The 19,096-nt window shown below is 44.8% G+C and overlaps 1 protein-coding gene across 1 annotated transcript in view; it reads left to right on the forward strand.

Annotated features, from left to right (window-relative positions):
* Positions 1 to 376: 376 nt before the first annotated feature.
* The window catches only part of PIK3R5 (phosphoinositide-3-kinase regulatory subunit 5), a 62,215-nt gene continuing 43,495 nt past the window's right edge, over positions 377 to 19,096 (forward strand). Inside the window, exons 1-6 of the mRNA XM_015427191.1 lie at positions 377 to 476; positions 4,573 to 4,673; positions 8,408 to 8,476; positions 9,118 to 9,256; positions 15,806 to 15,875; positions 17,672 to 17,846. Of these exons, the coding sequence (XP_015282677.1) occupies positions 377 to 476; positions 4,573 to 4,673; positions 8,408 to 8,476; positions 9,118 to 9,256; positions 15,806 to 15,875; positions 17,672 to 17,846 (654 nt within the window). The remainder of the gene's footprint in view (positions 477 to 4,572; positions 4,674 to 8,407; positions 8,477 to 9,117; positions 9,257 to 15,805; positions 15,876 to 17,671; positions 17,847 to 19,096) is intronic.

Here is a 19,096-nt window from a genome sequence, read left to right on the forward strand (position 1 = left end):
TCAGAGCGGCTTACAAACTCCTTTCCCTTCCCCTCCCCACAACAGACACCCTGTGAGGTGGGTGGGGCTGAGAGAACTCTGACACAAACTGCTCTTTTTCAAGGACAGCTGTGCCAGAGCTTGTGACTCTGGTTGGTGGGGATCCTCAGACAGTTTCTTGTTTCTGCCACCTTGTTCTAGGTTATATGAGGAATCAAACTGAAGAAAATGGCAGTTTCCTTATTAGTTCAGTTTTTGGATTCTTAAATGACTGAAGTCATAAACAAACAAGTAGGAAATTAGCTCTTTATCTGGGTTTATTTTAGGTTTTCCCTGTAGCTCTGGCTAATCCCATTGTTTCTTTGTTAAACATTTTCTGCCCAGGTGATGATCTAAAATGCAGCACACAACATGCACTGAGGACAGGATCCACCATGCATTGGAGAGGTGCCTCCATGGCCTCAGCAAAAACATGATCTCTGCTAGTACTTGGACAGGTAAGTAACTAACTCCACAGTGACTGTTGCAGGGATTATCTGAATCTTCTCTCCCCCTCCACCAATCTACAACAGAGACATATCTGGATTATTATTTTTTTAAATCTCCTGGCATTTCTAGATGCCCCTGGATTCCTAGTCGTAGTGACATTTTTGCATATGTAAACTATAAACGAATGGAGGGGGAGATCCACAGTTAATCAACAAGTCCTAGTTAGCCCCTTTTCTTTCTTAACTGCCCCCATTTCTCTTTCTAGGAAAAGCACTTGCAAGCCCAACCAACCATCAGTTAGCAAAAACATCTCATTAACAGCTTAGGGAATATAGGGAATGTCATGGCAGTTTAGCTTTAAAAGTAGATATTCTTAAATATCTGCTTCAGAGTTGTTGAACACTGGTCGGTTTGAAAGGATAACAGGAAGAGGGAGTTGGAAGCAGGTCCAACTGGAAGAGTGGGAAGGACACACACTGAGTGGGAGCTGAAGACTAGAGCTGGAAGCTTGAGCAGTGTCGCACTATAGCCTGGTCATAATTTTGGAATTTTTCTCCCAATGCCTCAAAGTTCTGAGGGGGTAAGAATCAAGAATACTTATATGGAGATGGGGGGAGAGACTCCAAGTTATACTCTCCTCATCTTTCTCTCAGGGATTGCTGCCACCCCACACTTCTTGACTTTTCTCTTAAATGAGGAACGTTTTCTATGCTGCCCAGATTAGTATAGCACTGTGCATTAAGGGTGTGCTTTGAGAAAAGTTTCATCATAAGTTTGAATCTAGGATTCAAGGAGAACACCTTGACTGCTTATTCCTGATTTTTAGGTAGGACGGTACTAGTTCAGGATTCAAATCCATGTTTTGTTGTTTTGTTTTAGGTTCTGGGATTTCAGGACCATTATTTTCAGTGGGTGAACCAACTTGTGGACCTGGTGCAGCTTTTTAAAAAGATAATGGTGACAATTTTTTAAAGAACATTGTCCATCATCTAATTTAAAGCCCTTCTAAGGTTCAAGCAAAGTGGACAAAGGGGTTCAGTGTTACAGAACGCAGAAACAGGTGCCTCTCAGTGCACATCTCTCCACTGTTTCCTATTGGGGGGAAATGGCAGTGGCCTGACAGGAGACCAGGGGCCACTGGCTGCCTCCAGTTTCTTTATACAGTCTTACAGTGACTGGATGACATTTTTTTCTTCTTTTCCACTGAAAACTCTGCATTTGCTAGGGTTGCCAGCCCCCAGGTCTGGGAGGGGGTTCCCCTGTTTTGGGGGGCTCCAAGCCCTTCCCCCAAGAGTGATCACCCACAGTCACCCCTCTCCTTCCCCTCCTGCAAGATTTAAAGGGCTTCGTGTGATTGACAGGAAGCACATGGCCCGCCGATCAGCTGGAGGGCCCTTTAAATCTTTCAGGAGTGAGGGAGAGGGGCTGTTGCCGTTCGTACACTGTGCTCGCAAAAAGACCCTTTAAAGTCTCTTTTTGCAAGTGGAGCGTGCAGCCAGCAACAGCCCCTCTCCCTCCCTCTTGAAAGATTTAAAGGGCCACCTGATCAGCAGGCAAACCGTCTATCAGCTGAAGCCCTTTAAATCTGGTAGGAGGGGAGGGAGAGGGGTTGGCTGCTCTTGGGGGTGGGGCTTGGGGGCATCCCAGCCCACCCCTGGAAAGTCCCCCAAATTCCCCTGCCAGAATGACGAGGGGACCTGGCAACCCTAGCATTTGCTGTCCTTCTTTTTGTGGTCTGTTATCTCCTTTCACAAAGTACAGAAGGCTTCATTTGCATAAAACTTCTTTCACCACACTGTCATTACAATCTTTGAAAATAGCTCAGTTGTTTTTTTTTAAAGGATATGTGTGTGTTACTGCATGTGATGAACTTCATTTGCATAAAACTTCTTTCACCACCCTGTCATTGCAATCTTTGAAAATAGCTCAGTTTTTTTTTTAAAAAAATAGAGGATATGTGTGTGTTACTGCATGTGATGAATAGATCATCCAATTGTTTCATGTTGGGTGTCCTTCTCTGGAGTTTTTCTCCAGTGTTGATTGGCTGAGAGTACTCTCCTGATCACTTATAAAGATCCAATTGGAAAGGGGAAATGCTGTTGCTCAAGAAATCAGGAGAATCAAATAAAAACAAGATGCCTGCTGCTGATGGTAAGCACTCAAACACGAAAAAAACTGATTTTTTTCCCCAGGGGTTATTTTTCATAATGCGAAAGAATCCCTGATTTATGTTTACTGTTCCAGAAATCACAGTAACAACCTAAAAGTTATTTTCATGTGTATTTTCAGTTCAGGACTTCCAGGCTGCACACCCTTTCTGTGTATCCCTCATTTCTATATTTTTGCATGCTAGAAAGCAAGTTCTTTGCATAGTGGCCTTTGAACACATCTGAGACTTCTTGCATGTCTTGCAACACTGTTATGCAATTATTATAGGGGATGGTGGAGATGTGTGACCAGGAGCCACGCCACCAGTAGAACAGGAAAAGCCCACTCTCCAGCATGTTCCCCTATTCGTGTTGTTGCTGGAGCCTTGCTGGCTATACCAGGAACTGCTGATCCTGAATTTTTGTACAGTTGCATATGAGAACATGAAAGTTCTCGCACACCATACAAAAACCCTTTATTCTCATGTTACCTGTTTTCCTAACAAGTCACATGTAGAAAATGTTACAGTGGAACTGACCCCTAGCCTCCTAATGGAAACCACTTGTCCAGTGACGTGGTAAAAAGAAGAGAGGTGCTGCAGTTCAGATCCAATGCACACTTGTATATTTCCCTTTTGTACTGAATTCGTAGGGTTCCAGGTGTGTGTGTGGGTATCTGTTTTCCTTTTTAAATGGCACACTGATGCAGCATATGCATGCCATATCATGTACTGATCCATGGCACTGCCTGATGGTAGTCCTGCCCAAAGACAGGCAGGATCAGCATGGGTGGTACAGCCGAGAACCCCTAAGCTAGCTAACACCTGTTCTTTGAGGTTCTTTTATCCCCCACCTTGGGTTTGTACTAAGGTACTAAATCAGCTGCAGAAGAAGCTTGTCGCCTGGATGCAGCCTCAAGAGTGTCAACAAACACTACAGTATCACACCTACAGCTGGGTGACTACCCACATTGCTGCAAACAACTTAGTACAGATATGGCTCAGGGTGTTTTTCTCAGAATCACATTTCATTCTTTGCAAAGACCTGCTTGCTGCTCCTGTGGGTGCTGCCTCCTTCAGCCAGCTTCTAAGGTTAGCATTTCCTTTCTCAACTCTTCTCTTAAATAAAAGGCAGTTCATAGCTTGGAATCAACAACTTCTAAAACCACTGCAGGGAAACTAACTATTTTGGCACCATTTCTGAAGGAGGTCTGTATATAAATGGGCAATGAACATGTACAAGGTAATATACTGGGTCAGAACCCCAGTCCATCTAGCCAATAATCTGCCACTGACTGGCAACATGTCTCCACGGTCTCAGAATATCTTTTCTAGCCCTGGTACCTGTGAATGATGGGACCTTAAGCAAAGCATCTGTGCACGATCATATGCTGTATCATTGTCAACACTAGTTGCTTAGCTGAAGGGTGGCGCAACATGGAAACAACTCGCTACACACTTTGGGGCAATCACAAACAGAGATCACTGAAAAGGTGTTACATGTGATTAAATGCTGAGCATGAGCAGAAATTATTAGCTCCATTAACAGGACAGACAGAACCTACTTTCCCTTCAAAGATAGATGTTTTCCCACAAGTTAGGCATAAACAGCAAGAAGGAACCATCAGCATCTCCCTAACCCCTCCCATAGTCTTACTATCCTTCCATGACTTGCTGTTTCATACAGAAATACAGGGGGCTCCTCCTACCTTTCCCAGTGCCTTGACAGCTTGTCATCTTGTGGGTCACCCAGCCTCCCACAAACAAAAGGGAACTATATAACAGCCCTCTTCTTCTGAGGTATGCACAGTGTAAATATATACATAGTATACTTGATCATCGGTTTTCATTCTCTGATGTAGGCACTTGGGACTCTTCTGCAGTAAGGGCTATGAACCCTTTTGAACATAGGCTGGCTGTGTCATTTGATGACTCTCTGTATTTGCTTTCTTTGTTAGCTGGGCTTTGTCTGAATTGCTGGAGCCTTCAGGAGCTGGTTAGTCGTGATGCAGGGAACTACCTCATCCTTCTGGAGAAAATCCTGCAAAAGACAGAAGAGGTAAATTGGGGAGGGGGAGATGAAGTACATGCATGATGGTAGTTTTCAGCCAGCCTGACATCAGAGCACATTTGGAACAGGGGATGTCTTCCATATGAGTCATAGAGTTGAAAGGGATCCCAGGGTCATCTAGTCCAATCCCCTGCACAATACAGGAAATTCACAAATACCTCCCCCCCCCAGTCACCCCTGTTCCATGCCCAGAAGATAACAAAAAATCTCCAGGATCCCCAGCCAAACTGGCCTGGGGAAAGATTGCTTCCTGACCCCAATGTGGTGATCAGCATTTCCCTGGGCATGTAAGAAAGGGCCACAAGAACTAAGCACTGATGCAACCCTTCCTACCCTCCCTCTCATGATCTGCCTAAGCTCACAGAATCAGTATTTCTGTCAGATGGCCATCTAGCCTCTGTTTGAAAACCTCCAAAGAAGGAGAGCCCACCACCTGAATGAGTCTGAATGAGAAGAGTGGCTGATTTTATCATGCCTTGTGTTGAATGAAAGCTCATTGACTTTCAGCTTTTTGTTTGTTTGTTTGTTTGGATCTTTGCTTTTTAACATGCTCTGATTTTAACAGGTTTTGTTTTTTAGTTCTTTGCAGCACTGCAGTGGAAACACAGGTTTTTACATGAAGTAGATTTCATTCCTGAATGGTGCCCGCCATGTCATGGAGGAAATCACCAATTTTAGGCCCTTTTGAGGCTCATTATTTTGTAAGAAAAGAGAATTAGGTGTTTGGACACAATTTTTTTGAGCCATATTACATTTTGTATTCTTAGAATCCAACATGGAGGCAGATACTGGTTCCATTTTGAATGCCTCCCAACTTACTTGTCCCTGTGTGGGCTGACTCCTGCTGGAGCTGGCTTTGCCTTTTAGAAAGCATCACCTGGCTTGATAGTAGATTTGGTGCACCATTAAAGGACAGTAAATTGTCAGGTATCTGATTTAATCATTATTGTGGCATTTTTTACTGTTGAAAGAGGCATCGTTTGGATTCCTCCCATCCTTGCAAAGGGCCAAAATACCTTAAGACCAGTGTTTATTCCTTGCTTAGCAATGCAGATGCTGGGCAAGAACTTGCAGTGGTCGAGCATTTCGGAGTCGGTTGGCTCCAGTTCTGTTGTGTCGGAGCTGCAGGCTGGAGAGCAGAGCTGTGAAGGAAGACAATGAGTTCTTGGCACCTGGGTCAGCAGCCTGATAGTCAAGTGGATGTTTGCGATTTCCTGACTAGAGCATGGCCTCTCTGCTATTGAGCAATTGTCTCCCACCCAATACTCCATTGTCTGCTGACTATTGTGGGGTGAGAAGGATCAGGAAGGGAGATCTCAGCTTTGTGACTTGAGAAGGCTGGCCGTGCTTCTGTCTGAAATGGGGGTCACAGCCAGGTTGCTGCAAGGGGGGTTAGTATACATGTTCTTCCTGTGATAGATCGACCCCGTATTTTTCTTTTTAAAATTCTTGCCAGGCAGTGTGACTTCCTGCTATTTGCCCTGGCTATTCTATTCTTTTGTGTCCTAAAAATAGAAGTGTGGCTCAGAGTGTGAAGATCTCTGCAGCGAGCAACAGGTGAGTGTCTGCATGAAGAAGAGAATGGAGCCACCTGCTGCAGAGCCAATTTGTGTTACAATGTTATGGGGTCTTGCAAGAGCAGGAAAATCACACCCATGCTTATATGATATGGAATGATCCCTCCCACCTGAGAACTAAGACCTTGTATAATAATTGGAAAGTCTACTGCTGTTTTTCATTAGTAGCTGGTTTTGTACTGACCTGTCTGGTTGTTACTCACCAATGTTTAAAGTAAGATCTAGTAATTTCCTATGAAGAGGAGAAGTGGTAGACAGCTTCTAGTGTGTACATCATAGTGTATAGCTCTTCTACTTAAAATGCAAATGCTAGCAAAGAGGAATTATATGAGGGGCTTCCCCGTTTTCTCCCTGAGATCACCCAGTGTGCATTTTACCATGGGCCCTGCATATTTTATTTAATTTTCTGAGCTGGATCTTTTCTTGTTCTAGATGTGCCTCTCAAAAATCCTATTAAGAACCCTGCTGGATCAGACCAATAATCTATCTAGTCCAGCTTCCTTGTCTTACACAGTGATGAACTTAGTGTCAAGCTCGGCCTGACTTTTTAACTTTTGATTCCTTCCAGACCTGTTTCCTTTACCCTCGCTTGTCATGTTAAATTTCTAGGAGGGGAGTGTTATTGGAGTGCATGGGAGTAGGTGCTGTAACAATCTTGAAGCACGCCCTAAGTGTCTCTCGTTCCCATGAGACTGACCTTGGAGATCTCTATGCCAGCCTAGGTTAGAATAGGGCCTCATATATCTGTCCATGTTGCATAGAAACGCTAGGGAGTAGGCATGATGTGGTTATGAATGGAATTTTTGGGTTTTACCTATAACCTGTATGTTCCCACGTTTTTTCCGCAGTCCTAACAAAAGCCCACAACAATCATATCTCTAATAAAGCATTACACTGCCAATAGTGTGTGTGGAGAGTGAATTAGCTGGGGACCTGACACTTAGCCCCAGCATCTCTCATTTGGATGGGTGCTAACAATGTTAATTTACTGGCCATATGCTAATAATGTATTGTCCCTTGTGGTTCCCTTGGCCAAATTCTTTCCCTGGGGCCAGACTGGCTACCTTCTCTCTCTCTACCATCAAGTATCTACTTTGTCTAGTTGGAAGGATCAATGGGAGAGGTCAGTCTCAAGGAACTGTTCGTAAGAGAATAAGTTCAGCAACTGCTGTGTTAAGTAGACATAAAGGGTTGCCAACCTCCTGGTGGGGCCTGGAGAGCTCCCAGAATTACAACCGATCTTCAGATTCCCCTTGGAGAAAATGACAACTCTGGAGAGTAGACTGTATGGCATTATGTCCTGCTGATGTCTCTCTCAGGGCTCAAATCCAAAATCTCCAGAAATTTTCCAACCTGGAGTTGGCAACCCCATAAGATACGTCATGTAGCTGGAAAAGATGGAGTAGGATGAGGACTTTTGATCAAGATTCCTTGTGCAGTTGAGCTGAAAGCAAGCCACTGTTGTAAGAACTCAGGGTCAAGCCATATGTTGTTACTTTTAATATTATGGCAGCCTTGTGACTCTCTATATCACGACTCTTCTTATCTAGCTGCATTGTCACTTGCGCTGTGGAGGGTGTCCTTGCTGTCAGTGGACTCCAGGGACATCCCACATGCTCAGGAGGATTAACTGGACAAACAGCTCAAGGTGGTGTGGTTAGGTTCAAAAAGTCACCATGTGGGATTGTCACTGGATCCAGGGAATGTTTAAAGCTGCATAGAAATGTGAGGGTCAGAGCCTGCATGGTCTTAAAACTTCTTATGTGTGTGAAAGAGGCAGAGACACTGGTTAATATGGACATTTCTGTACTTTTATACAACACTTTAAAAATGTGTTAATGACTAACTCTTAACATTTATTTACTAGTGCTGTATCAAAATATATTCAAACTTGCTTTTCCCTCATTCTTCTCTTACTCTCCTTCCCCATCTGTATCTTTAGTTTTCCTTCTTCTGGCTCTGCCCCATTAGAATCCTCATATCACTCGCCATTCACATGTGCTAGAGCCAGATGGTGTTAAAACGGAATGGCTGTCATGCTAAGTCCCATCCCTGTCATCTTCCAGAACTTCTGGATCCCTATGGCTTTGGAGGTCTCGTCTTTCTGCTTATCTAATCTCATTTCCCTTCTACTCCTTTCTGCAGGTCCAAGAGAAATGTGACTATGATCTATTTATTCCACTGGCCTTGCTCTTCAGTTCAGCTGTCCTGTGTGTAAGTTCTGGTGCTGCATTTGGTATGCTCAGCCCCCAGGCAGGCACTTTCTTTGCATCACTACAGCTTTTTAAAAAATAAAAACCAGTGAGGGTATCATTATCTGTTACAGGAGATGAATGGCTATCAACAGCCCACAGGCCTCTCCAACAACTCCCTAATGACATTTAGTTAAAAAAAAATAATGCTGTGTACATGGGGAGGAGTAATGTGGATCCAATTCTGGCTCCAGGCTTTGGGGAGATGTGCAAGATTCCATAAGTGGCCTTCCTTTGCTGCTGGCCACTCATTTGTCCCATACTTCTGGGCCCAGTCCTCACTGCTGGGTTTTTTCAATGCATCTAGTTGTTTCCCAGGCAGTATCAGCAACAGCTGCATAAAGTAGACATGTCATCCTATAGCAATAGAAAACAGGAGTCCAGTAGCACCTTAACAACTGACAAAATGTCATCCTATAGCTTATCTTCAGTTGTTTCCTCGTAATGTTCATGTGTAAGTTATTTGGCCTCAGTGGTGTCAGCTGACACATGGCTGTAGCCCATGAATCTCCACATCTGAAAGAACATGACAGAGGGATCTGTTATGAATGGTCACCATAATGCCAAATGTGATGTTTTAGGCCATTTCTATTCTCTTGACAGACCTCCCACTTCCCTTCCAATTCTGACCTGCTTTGGAGAGCCAGGCAGACCTACCGTGATTTCCTCACTTGGCCCATGCCATACTGCGGTATCTGCCAGGAATTGCTGACCTTTATTGACAACGAGCTCAAAGCCCCAGGTAGGAAGCCATGTTCTCAATCACAAATGGATCCCCCAGATCTTTGCAATGCTGATTGAAGTTAGTTGATTTTTTTATTTGAGAGATTTTGTGCTGGTATTTATGTCCTGCTCTTAATTTTGCTGGGGAATCAAAATACCTTACAGCCCTTCCCCAAATACAATTTAGAGTAAAGCAACTATCTTCAGTACAAATTCAACTCCTGGGATGGTCCTGGATCCACTCTGAACCATAAGCTAAGAGCCCAGAGTCATTTGGCTCCTTTCATTCAGCCTGCACCAAAGCTTTGGTGCCCCAGCCAGGCTAAATGTCTGCAACAGTGAAACAGAACCTCAGCCCAGATCTCATACTACTGGTCCAAAAATGTTTCCAATCTTCCTCCCTTGTGAGAGATGACAGAGATGCCTAAAACTGCTCTGATACTTTTACTGAATTGTATGGTCAGTCATGAAGTTCACACTACATTACGGAATGTAGCAGCCTGTATATGACACGCAAGGGATGTTGCCAGAAAGGTAATAATTGTCAGGCATTCATGCTAACAGTTGGTTTTAAACATGATTGTATCACGTGGAGGCTGCCCAAAAAGAACTTGCCTATGTCACCTTTCCTAGGCATTAGGCATGACATTTAAAAGTTGGCTCATGCACAGCCTATGTGAATCTGTGTGCCACCTTTCTGCAACCCCACAGGTGGGCAGACACTGCAAGGATGTGGATTAGAATGTTCTAAGCATAAACTATGCAGAGTCCTGGCACAGAGAATCTTCCTGATGGTCTCCACTTTCACACTACAATATTTAAATGATTACAAGTCCTTGGCACTTATATGATACTTTTTGTATGTTCAAAGCACTTGTCATGCAGTGTCAGTGTACTCCTTGTAACAGATATGTAGGACAGCATTATCACCATACTTTAGATGGGGTTTGAGTATGAAGCTGAGAGAATATTGGTTTTCTGAAGCCATCTAGCGAATTCATGATGGAGGCAAGGTTTTAATCAGAGTGTTGAGATCCGACACTCCTAGGCACTACACCGCATTGTTTTTGTAAGCTAATTAGTTTCCATTCCAGGGGTAGAATTTATTCTTGTGTTAAGTCCATTTGCCTGACAAATTGGATGCAGTTACTCTCTGTTGTTCTCCCATCCTTATCTTTCACTTGAGGGGATGAATGACTCAGTAGCAACAGAGAACCCGTTCAGATCCTTTAAGGTACGTTTGGTCTTTGAATGAGTAACTGTCAGGCTTCTTAGTCAGGTCACACCACACAGGGCTTCAGAAGAGGATAACTGTTTATTAGTGGATCCAGTACTAAAGAACACGTGTACAGCTTGTGTCAGGAATGGCCATCAGTACTAGGGCCTCTGACTTATAGTGAAATCAAACATTCCCCCTGTAAGCATGAGCCAATGGGTATATCTCGCGCACACGGCAAAGCAAGCGGGCATAGCAGAAAAGCCGTTAACTTTCCCAGCCGTGTAAACTGCAGCTGGAACATCTACAAGTTTAGGCGGTGAGCATATTTTGCCTCGCCCACGGAGCCAGATGGACCCAGTGCAGCTCCAGATGGCCCTGCGGGATCTGATGCCCCCTGGCGGCTTGTTGGATGAGCTTGCAGAGGACTGGAATAGCCTGCTCTCTGCTGCCATTGACGAGATCGCTCCACGGCACCCTCTACACCCCCGCACTAAGCTGGCTCCTTGGTATACCCAGGAGTTATGGCTGATGAAGTGAGAGCTCAGATGGCTAGAGAGACGGTGGCGTCAAACTCGAGACGAAGCAACAAGATCATCTTATAGGACATTTATGAAAGCCTATGAGATGGCGGTCAAAGCCACAAAGAAGGTTTTCTATGCAGTGGTGATTGCGTCCGCTAGCTCTCGCCCAGCCTAATTATTTAGGACAATTTGGTCAATAACAGCTCTGCCACAGGGCAGACCAAATGCTAGTGAATTGGACATTGGCTGTGAGGCTTTTGCAAGCTATTTTGCAGATAAAGTTGTGGTGCTCCGCCACAACCTCCCCACAACACTTGATACAGTGAGTGAGCTTGAGGCCCATTGCACATCTTCAGGTTCGATTCTGGATCGCTTCAGCCCTCTCAGCCTGGAGGAAGGTGACAGCTTGCTCGCAGCTGTGCGCCCAACCTCTTGCAGTCTTAATCCGTGCCCCTCCTGGTTTATTAAATCTGGCCATGAGGGGTTTCGAGGTGCCCTAAGGGAGATTATCAACAAGTCCCTCTTAGAGGGGCAATTCCCTGGGACACTCAAGGAAGCGATGGTCCACCCTCTCTTGAAAAAACCATCTCTAGATCCGGCTGAATTGGCTAATACCAGCCGATCTCCAATTTGCCTTATTTGGGCAAATTGATTGAGAGGGCGGTGGCAATACAGCTGCAGGGTTTTCTGGATGATGCTTCTGTGTTAGATCCCTTCCAGTCTGGCTTTCGCCTGGGTCATGGGACGGAGACGGTGCTGGTCACTCTGACTGACGACCTCCGGAGGCATCTAGATCGAGGCGGAATGACAGTGCTGTTGTTGTTAGATCTGTCAGCCGCATTTGACATGGTCGACCATCAGCTACTAGTCCACTGTCTCGCCGACGTGGGGATTAGGGGGCTCACCTTGCAATGATTTGCCTCCTTTCTTCAAGGTCAGGGACAAAGGGTGGCACTAGGGGAACAGCAGTCCAGGAGGCACCCGCTTGCCCAGATTGCCCGGAGGTATGGGCTGTGATGTCACCAGTATGCTGATGGCACCCAGCTCTATCTGATGCGGCCATTCGGACTCCAGACCAGATGATCTGGATGGTGCTTTGCAGGCCGTGGCTGGGTGGCTCAGACTGAGTTGGCTGAAGCTGAATCCAGTGAAGACGGAGGTCCTGTGCCTGGGTCGGGGTGGTTCGGGGTTGGGGATCCCACTCCTGACCTTTGGGGGGGCTCATTGGTCCCAGCATCAGAGGTTCGGAGTTTTGGAAGTTCTCCTGGATTTCGCCCAGGTAGCTGCCACTGCCAAGTTGGCCTTCTATCATCTGAGGCTGATTAGGCAGTTGGTTCCCTTCCTTGACTGTGCTGACCTGGCTACAGTGATCCATGCGATGGTTACCTCAAGACTAGACTACTGTAATGCTCTCTACATGGGGCTGCCTTTGTCATGGATCCGGAAGCTGCAGCTAGTGCAGAATGACATGGCCAGGCTGTTGATGGGTCTCCCTAGATGGGAGCACATCCAGCCTGTGCTGAGGACACTGTACTGGCTGCCAATAGTATACCGAATCCACTTCAAAGTGCTGGTTCTTACCTTTAAAGCCCTACGTGGCCAGGGTCCAACATACCTACAGGACCGCCTTTCCCCATATATACCCCAGAGAGCACTATGGTCTGGGTCTCAAAATCGGTTGACCCTCCCTGGCCCTAGGGAGGCCAGGCTACTAGGGCCGGGTCTTCTCGGTGGTGGCCCCTACCTGGTAGAACAAGCTCCCGGAGGAGATCAGGGCCCTGCGGGAGCTTTCACAGTTCCACAGGGCCTGCAAGACGGAGTTCTTCTGCCAGGCATATAACTAAGATCCGCTACCGTCTTAGTGCACGGCCCGTAATGTTGACATCAGCAGCTGCCTCAAGAATGAGCAATATAACATTCAAACACCTATGTGGAATAACATCAAAGCACTTTATTTGAATACATCTCATTGGTTTATCTTACCTGCTGCCAGTACTTTGAAACATTTGTAATGCATTATTTTAATTGTCGTGTTTTAATTCTGTATTATTTATGCTTTTATCTTGTATTGTTGTATTGTTGTGGAAGCCGCCCTGAGCCTGCTTTGCGGGGAGGGCGGGGTATAAATTTGATTATGAATAAATAAATAAACAAGATAGCGCACAGTAGCTGAGCAGGAGAGAGCTGAGAACGAGAAGGAGGGTACCCCTCCACATAATCGGTGAACTGTAGTGCATTCTCTGCTTAATGAGTTCAGGTTTGGTTACCATGGATGATCACCACTCATAAGACTTCTTCTGTTCTGTTTTATGTAGTGGCAGCTTCTTGATTAGGCTGTGCGGCCAGGCATCCTTTTGTTGCTCCTCATTAAACAGTTTCCTCAATTAAAGGATGAAGGTTTCTAAAAATGCCAGCTTGCTCAGAACTGTGTTGAAGCAGTAACAGATTTAACTTCATGTCTATCTTGGGACAGGGGCTATTTGTGCAATTAGGGAAGAAACATAGTATGGCTTTTCTAGTTTCCTAGTCAAGTTGCTGACTCTAGTTTCTGATACCTGACCCTAAATTCAATTGGAAAAACACACACTAAATTTGAGTTGGTTACTTCATTTCATAGCAAAAGTGAAGGCTGGTAATTCAGCCTTCTTTATTTCATTATTCAGTGATCATTAATTTCACTCCTGTGAAATCATTAATTTCACTCCTCCATCAAATATCTGAGGATGCAAAGGATGGAAAATCATGCCTGGCAACTGTTAACTCAGGTTGCTGAAGAATGCAGGAAGCAGGTTTCTCCTTCCATCAGCAACTTTTCATTCTTTTCCCAGCACTCTCACCTGTATTTTTAGTACACCTTGGCTTGTGGGTGAGCAGCCTGGCCTCCACCATGTTTTTTCTCAGTCTCTACTAACCCAGTTGGATCCCAGCTGTAGCAGCTCATATAGAGAAGCCAGAGGCTGGGTGGTGACAGGAGTGATAACAAGAGCAATTATGGGCATACACAGAGTACCTTTTCCTTGCCCGTGAGTGAGATCTTTCAAGTTGTATATTTGTAGGTGGATTTGAGCCTTGACTCCTCCCAGTTAAATACAGTCTGAAAGAAAGACTGACAAGGAAGAGGAAACAGACCAGAATGTGCCAATGAGATTCTTTTTCTAACTGGTGTGCTTAGCTAGTTCTCTCCATCTCTAGCCTGGCTCCTAGTAAACCATACATCCATACTCCTGAGAGTTGCAAAATATTTTATTATCCCCCTCTCCATCAAACATCATACATGTGGCCACAAAGATAATTTAGCTGTTGAACTAATGAATGTTAATCATCTCCTGGGGTTGCACTAGAACTTGCAAAATGTAAAGAAAGCACAAATATTGTATAACTTTTCAGTTCTAAAACAATGATTAAAAATGAGACTTCCATATCCGACGGGAGTTTTGTAAAACGGAGAAGTTTGAACTGTGACAGCGAGGAGTGCCTGGCAAGCGCTTATATGAGTCAACAGTTGCGAGGAGGACCCAGTAGAGAGTTTTGGGAGCGGATATAAAAGCGAAGAAATTAATACCATTCTCAAAGCTGGGGACCTCCAGTAATGGCAAGCAAGGAAGAGAATTTACAGTGCATGAACTGAGATTGTTAACAGCAACCCGAAGGAGGATCAAACAAGCTGGAAGGAGAAGACAACAGAGGAAGCTCCTCCACGTCAGCGACACTAAAAGTACCCAGCACGCAAAGAAGTGGTTCTGAATGTGCCCAGAAGAGGCTTTTTTATTAACAGAAACTCAAAGGAACATTACTAACATACTAACAGAGAACTTCATGTGACCGGATTAAAAAAAAGAAGTTTGACAACACACAGAAGAAGCCCAAGAAGATTAATTGGACATTACTAACAGTTTAATTTACCAGTTTATATATCACTCAGCTTTCTCTTTCCCCCACTGTCTACCCTTCCTATTTCTTCTTTTAAGCGAAATACCTCCCCTTTTTAGGGGAGTCAATAAAACCTTTATTAAAAAAAAATGAGACTTCCATGTAGACATACTGGGCTGTAAAGTGTACAGGGGTGGAGATCAAATTGAGCCTGGTCATGCATTGTTGAAGTTCAACCATCAGTCAAGGGTGTTCTTTCTTTTTTTTAAAAGCACCTAACAGAGAAGTACTTCAGTGACTGGGAAGTCCAAGAGAATCATCACGGGGTTGTGGAACATGTAAAACTGCCTTATATCAAGTTAGACTATTGGTCTGCCTGTCTCAGTATCATCTGCTCTGACCAGCAGTGGTTCTCCATGGAAAAGCCTTTCTTAACCCTTGGTTCTGCTGTTGGGAAAACTTTGTGGTGGTCAAGCTAAAGTTCCTCTCTTGAATTTTCTGTACAGAGCAGTCACTTACCACATCCTGTCCACTTGCTGAAACTTTGGAGGAAGTCTTGCTTTGTGTACTACAACAGTTCAACTTTGGGCAGATAGCAATGCGTGAGAGGGCCTTGGTGGTAGTGGTACTGAAATTATAGAATACCTTCCCCCCATAAGGAATGATTGGTATTTTCCCTCCTGGCTTTTAAGAGCGTAGTAGAAACTATTTCTTCAGCAAAGCATCTGGGTTAACTTGAAGTTGACTTGCTGGGGAGTGATGCCTAGACTTCAGTGCTGGATTATGCTCTTTTGTTACTTTTTGTTTCTGTGTGCACTCTTTCTTGTTTTTTATTACTTCCCCCCACTCAAAAATTTAACGCTATGCTATGGCAAACTGTTTTGGAACCACAAGTAAAAAAGTAGGGTAAAATAACTGTCAAATTCTATAAGGTTCCACTTATTTGTTTTTCTTACAGGGATTTCTTATCAAAGGCTGGTGAGGGCAGAGCATGGTCTGTCTGCAAAGAGTTCAGAAAGTTCTATTATGTAAGTATTACAACAACAGTACTTGCCTTCAATTAATTCCCTCAGGAATGGAGCATTATGGGATGTTCCCTGAATTTCCCCATGGGCCTTGCTATGTGAGGAGCTGCGGTGGCTCAAGTGGTTAAGATGCTGAACTGCAGGCTGTGGAAGGTCAGTAGTTCAGCAGTTCGAGACCCGGGTGCCACATGACGGAGTGAGCTCCCGTCTCTAGTTCCAGCTCCTGCCAACCTAGCAGTTCGAAAGCAAGAAATTGCAAGTAGATAAATAGGTACCACTTCGGTGGGAAGGTAACAGCGTTCCGTGCGCCTTGGTGTTTAGTCATGCTGGCTACATGACCATGGAAACGTCTTCGGACAGCGCTGGCTTATCGGCTTTGAAACGGAGATGAGCACCGCAACCCTAGAGTCGGATTCGACTGGCTTTCGAGCAAGGGAATCTTTGCCTTTACCTTGCTATGTGAGGGTTTGTTTGTGCCAGGCCCCAGCCCTAGAATTTAAAAGGTCTCTGAACAGATGCAGAGAAAACTCCCCTTAACACTGAGTAAAAGTAGAGTCCCCCTGTGCACACTGGTTAGGGGGCAGCATCTCCAGACCAGAGGATGCTGTTTTTAGGAAGGCTTCATCCTCTCCAAGAAATGTAAGTAGTGCTGCTGTTTTGCCATCCTGTAATCAGGGCGGGCGGGATATAAATAGAAATAAATAAATAAATAAATAAAACACAAGATCTTGGGTGCAGTTATATTATTTAATTTTAAAAAATCCTTCCTTACTTGTCAAGTCACAGTATTCCAAGGCAATTTACAGATGAAATTGACTATAAAATCAAGAAACAAATTCAACCAGTAACAATAGCCAGGAAGGGGGTGGCTGAACAGTAAAGAGAGTCCATCAGCACCAATCCAAGCAGGAAGAGGCATGACACAGATCAATCACTAAAAGCTTGGGAGAATAAAAATGTCTTAATTCAGTGCCTCAGTGATTCTAGAGTAAGTATAGGGTGAATATAACTCTGGGGGAAGGCGTACCTCAGTTGGGATAAGACCACAGAAAAGCCTTTAGGGTTGCCAACTGTAGGTTGGGAAATTCGTGGAGTTTGGGGTGTGGTTGGAATTAGGACCTCAATGGGATGTAATGGCACAGAGTCCACCCCAAAGCAGTCATTTTCTCCAGGGAAACTGGTCTCTTTAGTCTGGAGATCAGTTGTAATCCCAGGAGATCTCCAAGCTCCTAGCTGCCTTGAGTCCTAATCTGTGTAACTTCAGCAGGACTCTAGACATTGACACATGCTCAGGGGAGCATCTAAAGTCCAGTGGAGGCCCATGATGCAGCTCTGGAATAATCTCTGGAACACAGACAAGTGGGACTAAATTTAAATGGATCAGGGATGGGTGTTTGAACCCATGAAATTTCCCCCCTCCAATCTTGGACTCTGACCAGTCACTAACAATAACCTGTTAACTGTGGACAGCAAGGGGGGGAGAGGGGAGGGGGAGATGTTGTCTCTCCAGTTGTCTTGTCTACCCAAAACATTTGAACAGTGCTGATATCGTTTTCAAGGAACCTGGTCATCCAAGTGAACACCTCAGTAAAATGGAAGGACAGTGCCATCTGCTGGCATTTTAAATCTAATCTGTTTTTAGACTTCTTTTCCCCCCTATGATTGAAAGCTTGCTTTGATTGTAGCCCATAGATCATGACAGCAGTCAGTGATGACCCCATGCCAGACATACTGCAAATAGTCTCTCTCAAATTCTGAATCAGGCTGTTCACTGTTTGCTCTCGTTTTTCTTTCCCCAGAACAGTCCTGTTACTGAACCCTTCTGAAGTTCACAGGGAGTTTCTCTCAGTTGCTGAAAGGCTTAGCACCATAGAGCACTCCCAGCACATGCTACTGGTTACCCTTCTTGAACACATCTACCAAGCTAACTTTGGAACCAGTTGTGACCTGAGGAGACTCCATCAAGTTCTGAAGGTAGGGAGAGACCCTGGAGCACACAAAGCCATGAACATGCCTCTGTTGCAGACTAGCATGCATAGCTCTTTGTGAGATATTTTCATAAATGTTAGTCATTTACATGGCAAATAATATAATGTCGGAATTGCCAGAGAAGTGCTTTAATCAGAAGGTCTGACAGTGAACATCACCAAACAAAATTGCCTGGAAACAAGAGGAAGAGGAAGAAGAGGAAGAGGAGGAGGAAGAGGAGGAAGAGGAGGAAGAGGAAGAGGAGGAAGAGGAAGAAGAAGAGATTGAATTTATACCCCACCCTTCACTTGGAGTCTCATAGCGGCTTACAATCTCCTTTCCCTTCCCCTCCCCCTCCCCACAGCAGACACCCTGTGAGGTAGGTGGGGCTGAAAGAGCTCTTTCCAGAACTGCCCTTTCAAGGACAGCTCTGACAGAACTATGGCTTGCCCAAGGTCATCCAGCAGATGCAAGTGGAGGAGTGGGGAATCAAACCCGATTCTCCCAGATTAGAGTCTGCACACTTAACCACTACACCAAACTGGCACCAAACAAGTGAGAATTGACATCCCTTATTTCCAAAAGCTTCCCATGATCAGAGCAGCAACACATGATTATTTGGCTACATAAACATGAATGAGGCACATGTATAGTTTGAGTAGTAGGGTTGACAGCCAATGGCTGGCACCCAGTGGGAGTTGGCAGGGAACATGGGGTGGGGTGCCACTGGTGTAATGGCATGATATCACTTTAGGGGAGAACCAGGAAGTGATGTCACACTTTTCTAGGAATCACCAAAAACTCCATGGTAAAACTATAGAGTATACAGTGATTCCTAGAGCAGTGTGATGCCACTTGCGGGTTTTCACCAGAAGGGATATCACACCATTACGCTGACATTGATTTTTTTAAAATTAATTTTTCTTCTGCTGGCCAACTGATCAGCAGCAGGAAGTGGGGTTTGCCAGCTGGAGGTCTCCATCATAGTGGGAAACCTGACAACCCTATTGAGCAGAGATTCACTTAGGTCAGTATTGTCAACCATGAATAGAAGTGTGTCTCAAAGCCAACTCTCCATTTGAAGTCTCAAGCAGAGCACTTTCCCTTACTTGTTAATCAAGTTACCTTAATTCAGAATTCTGGAGCCCTTTGCATTTATTACATGGACTATACGTTTGTCACCTTTAACATAAGTATGGGGAGCCACTTTCTCTATGCAATCGCTCCTGTAGACAACTGGGTGATTGTGGGTAGGG

Source organism: Gekko japonicus, unplaced genomic scaffold (genome assembly GCF_001447785.1).
Source record: "Gekko japonicus isolate JY-2015 unplaced genomic scaffold, Gekko_japonicus_V1.1 scaffold876, whole genome shotgun sequence".
Lineage (NCBI taxonomy): Eukaryota > Metazoa > Chordata > Lepidosauria > Squamata > Gekkonidae > Gekko > Gekko japonicus.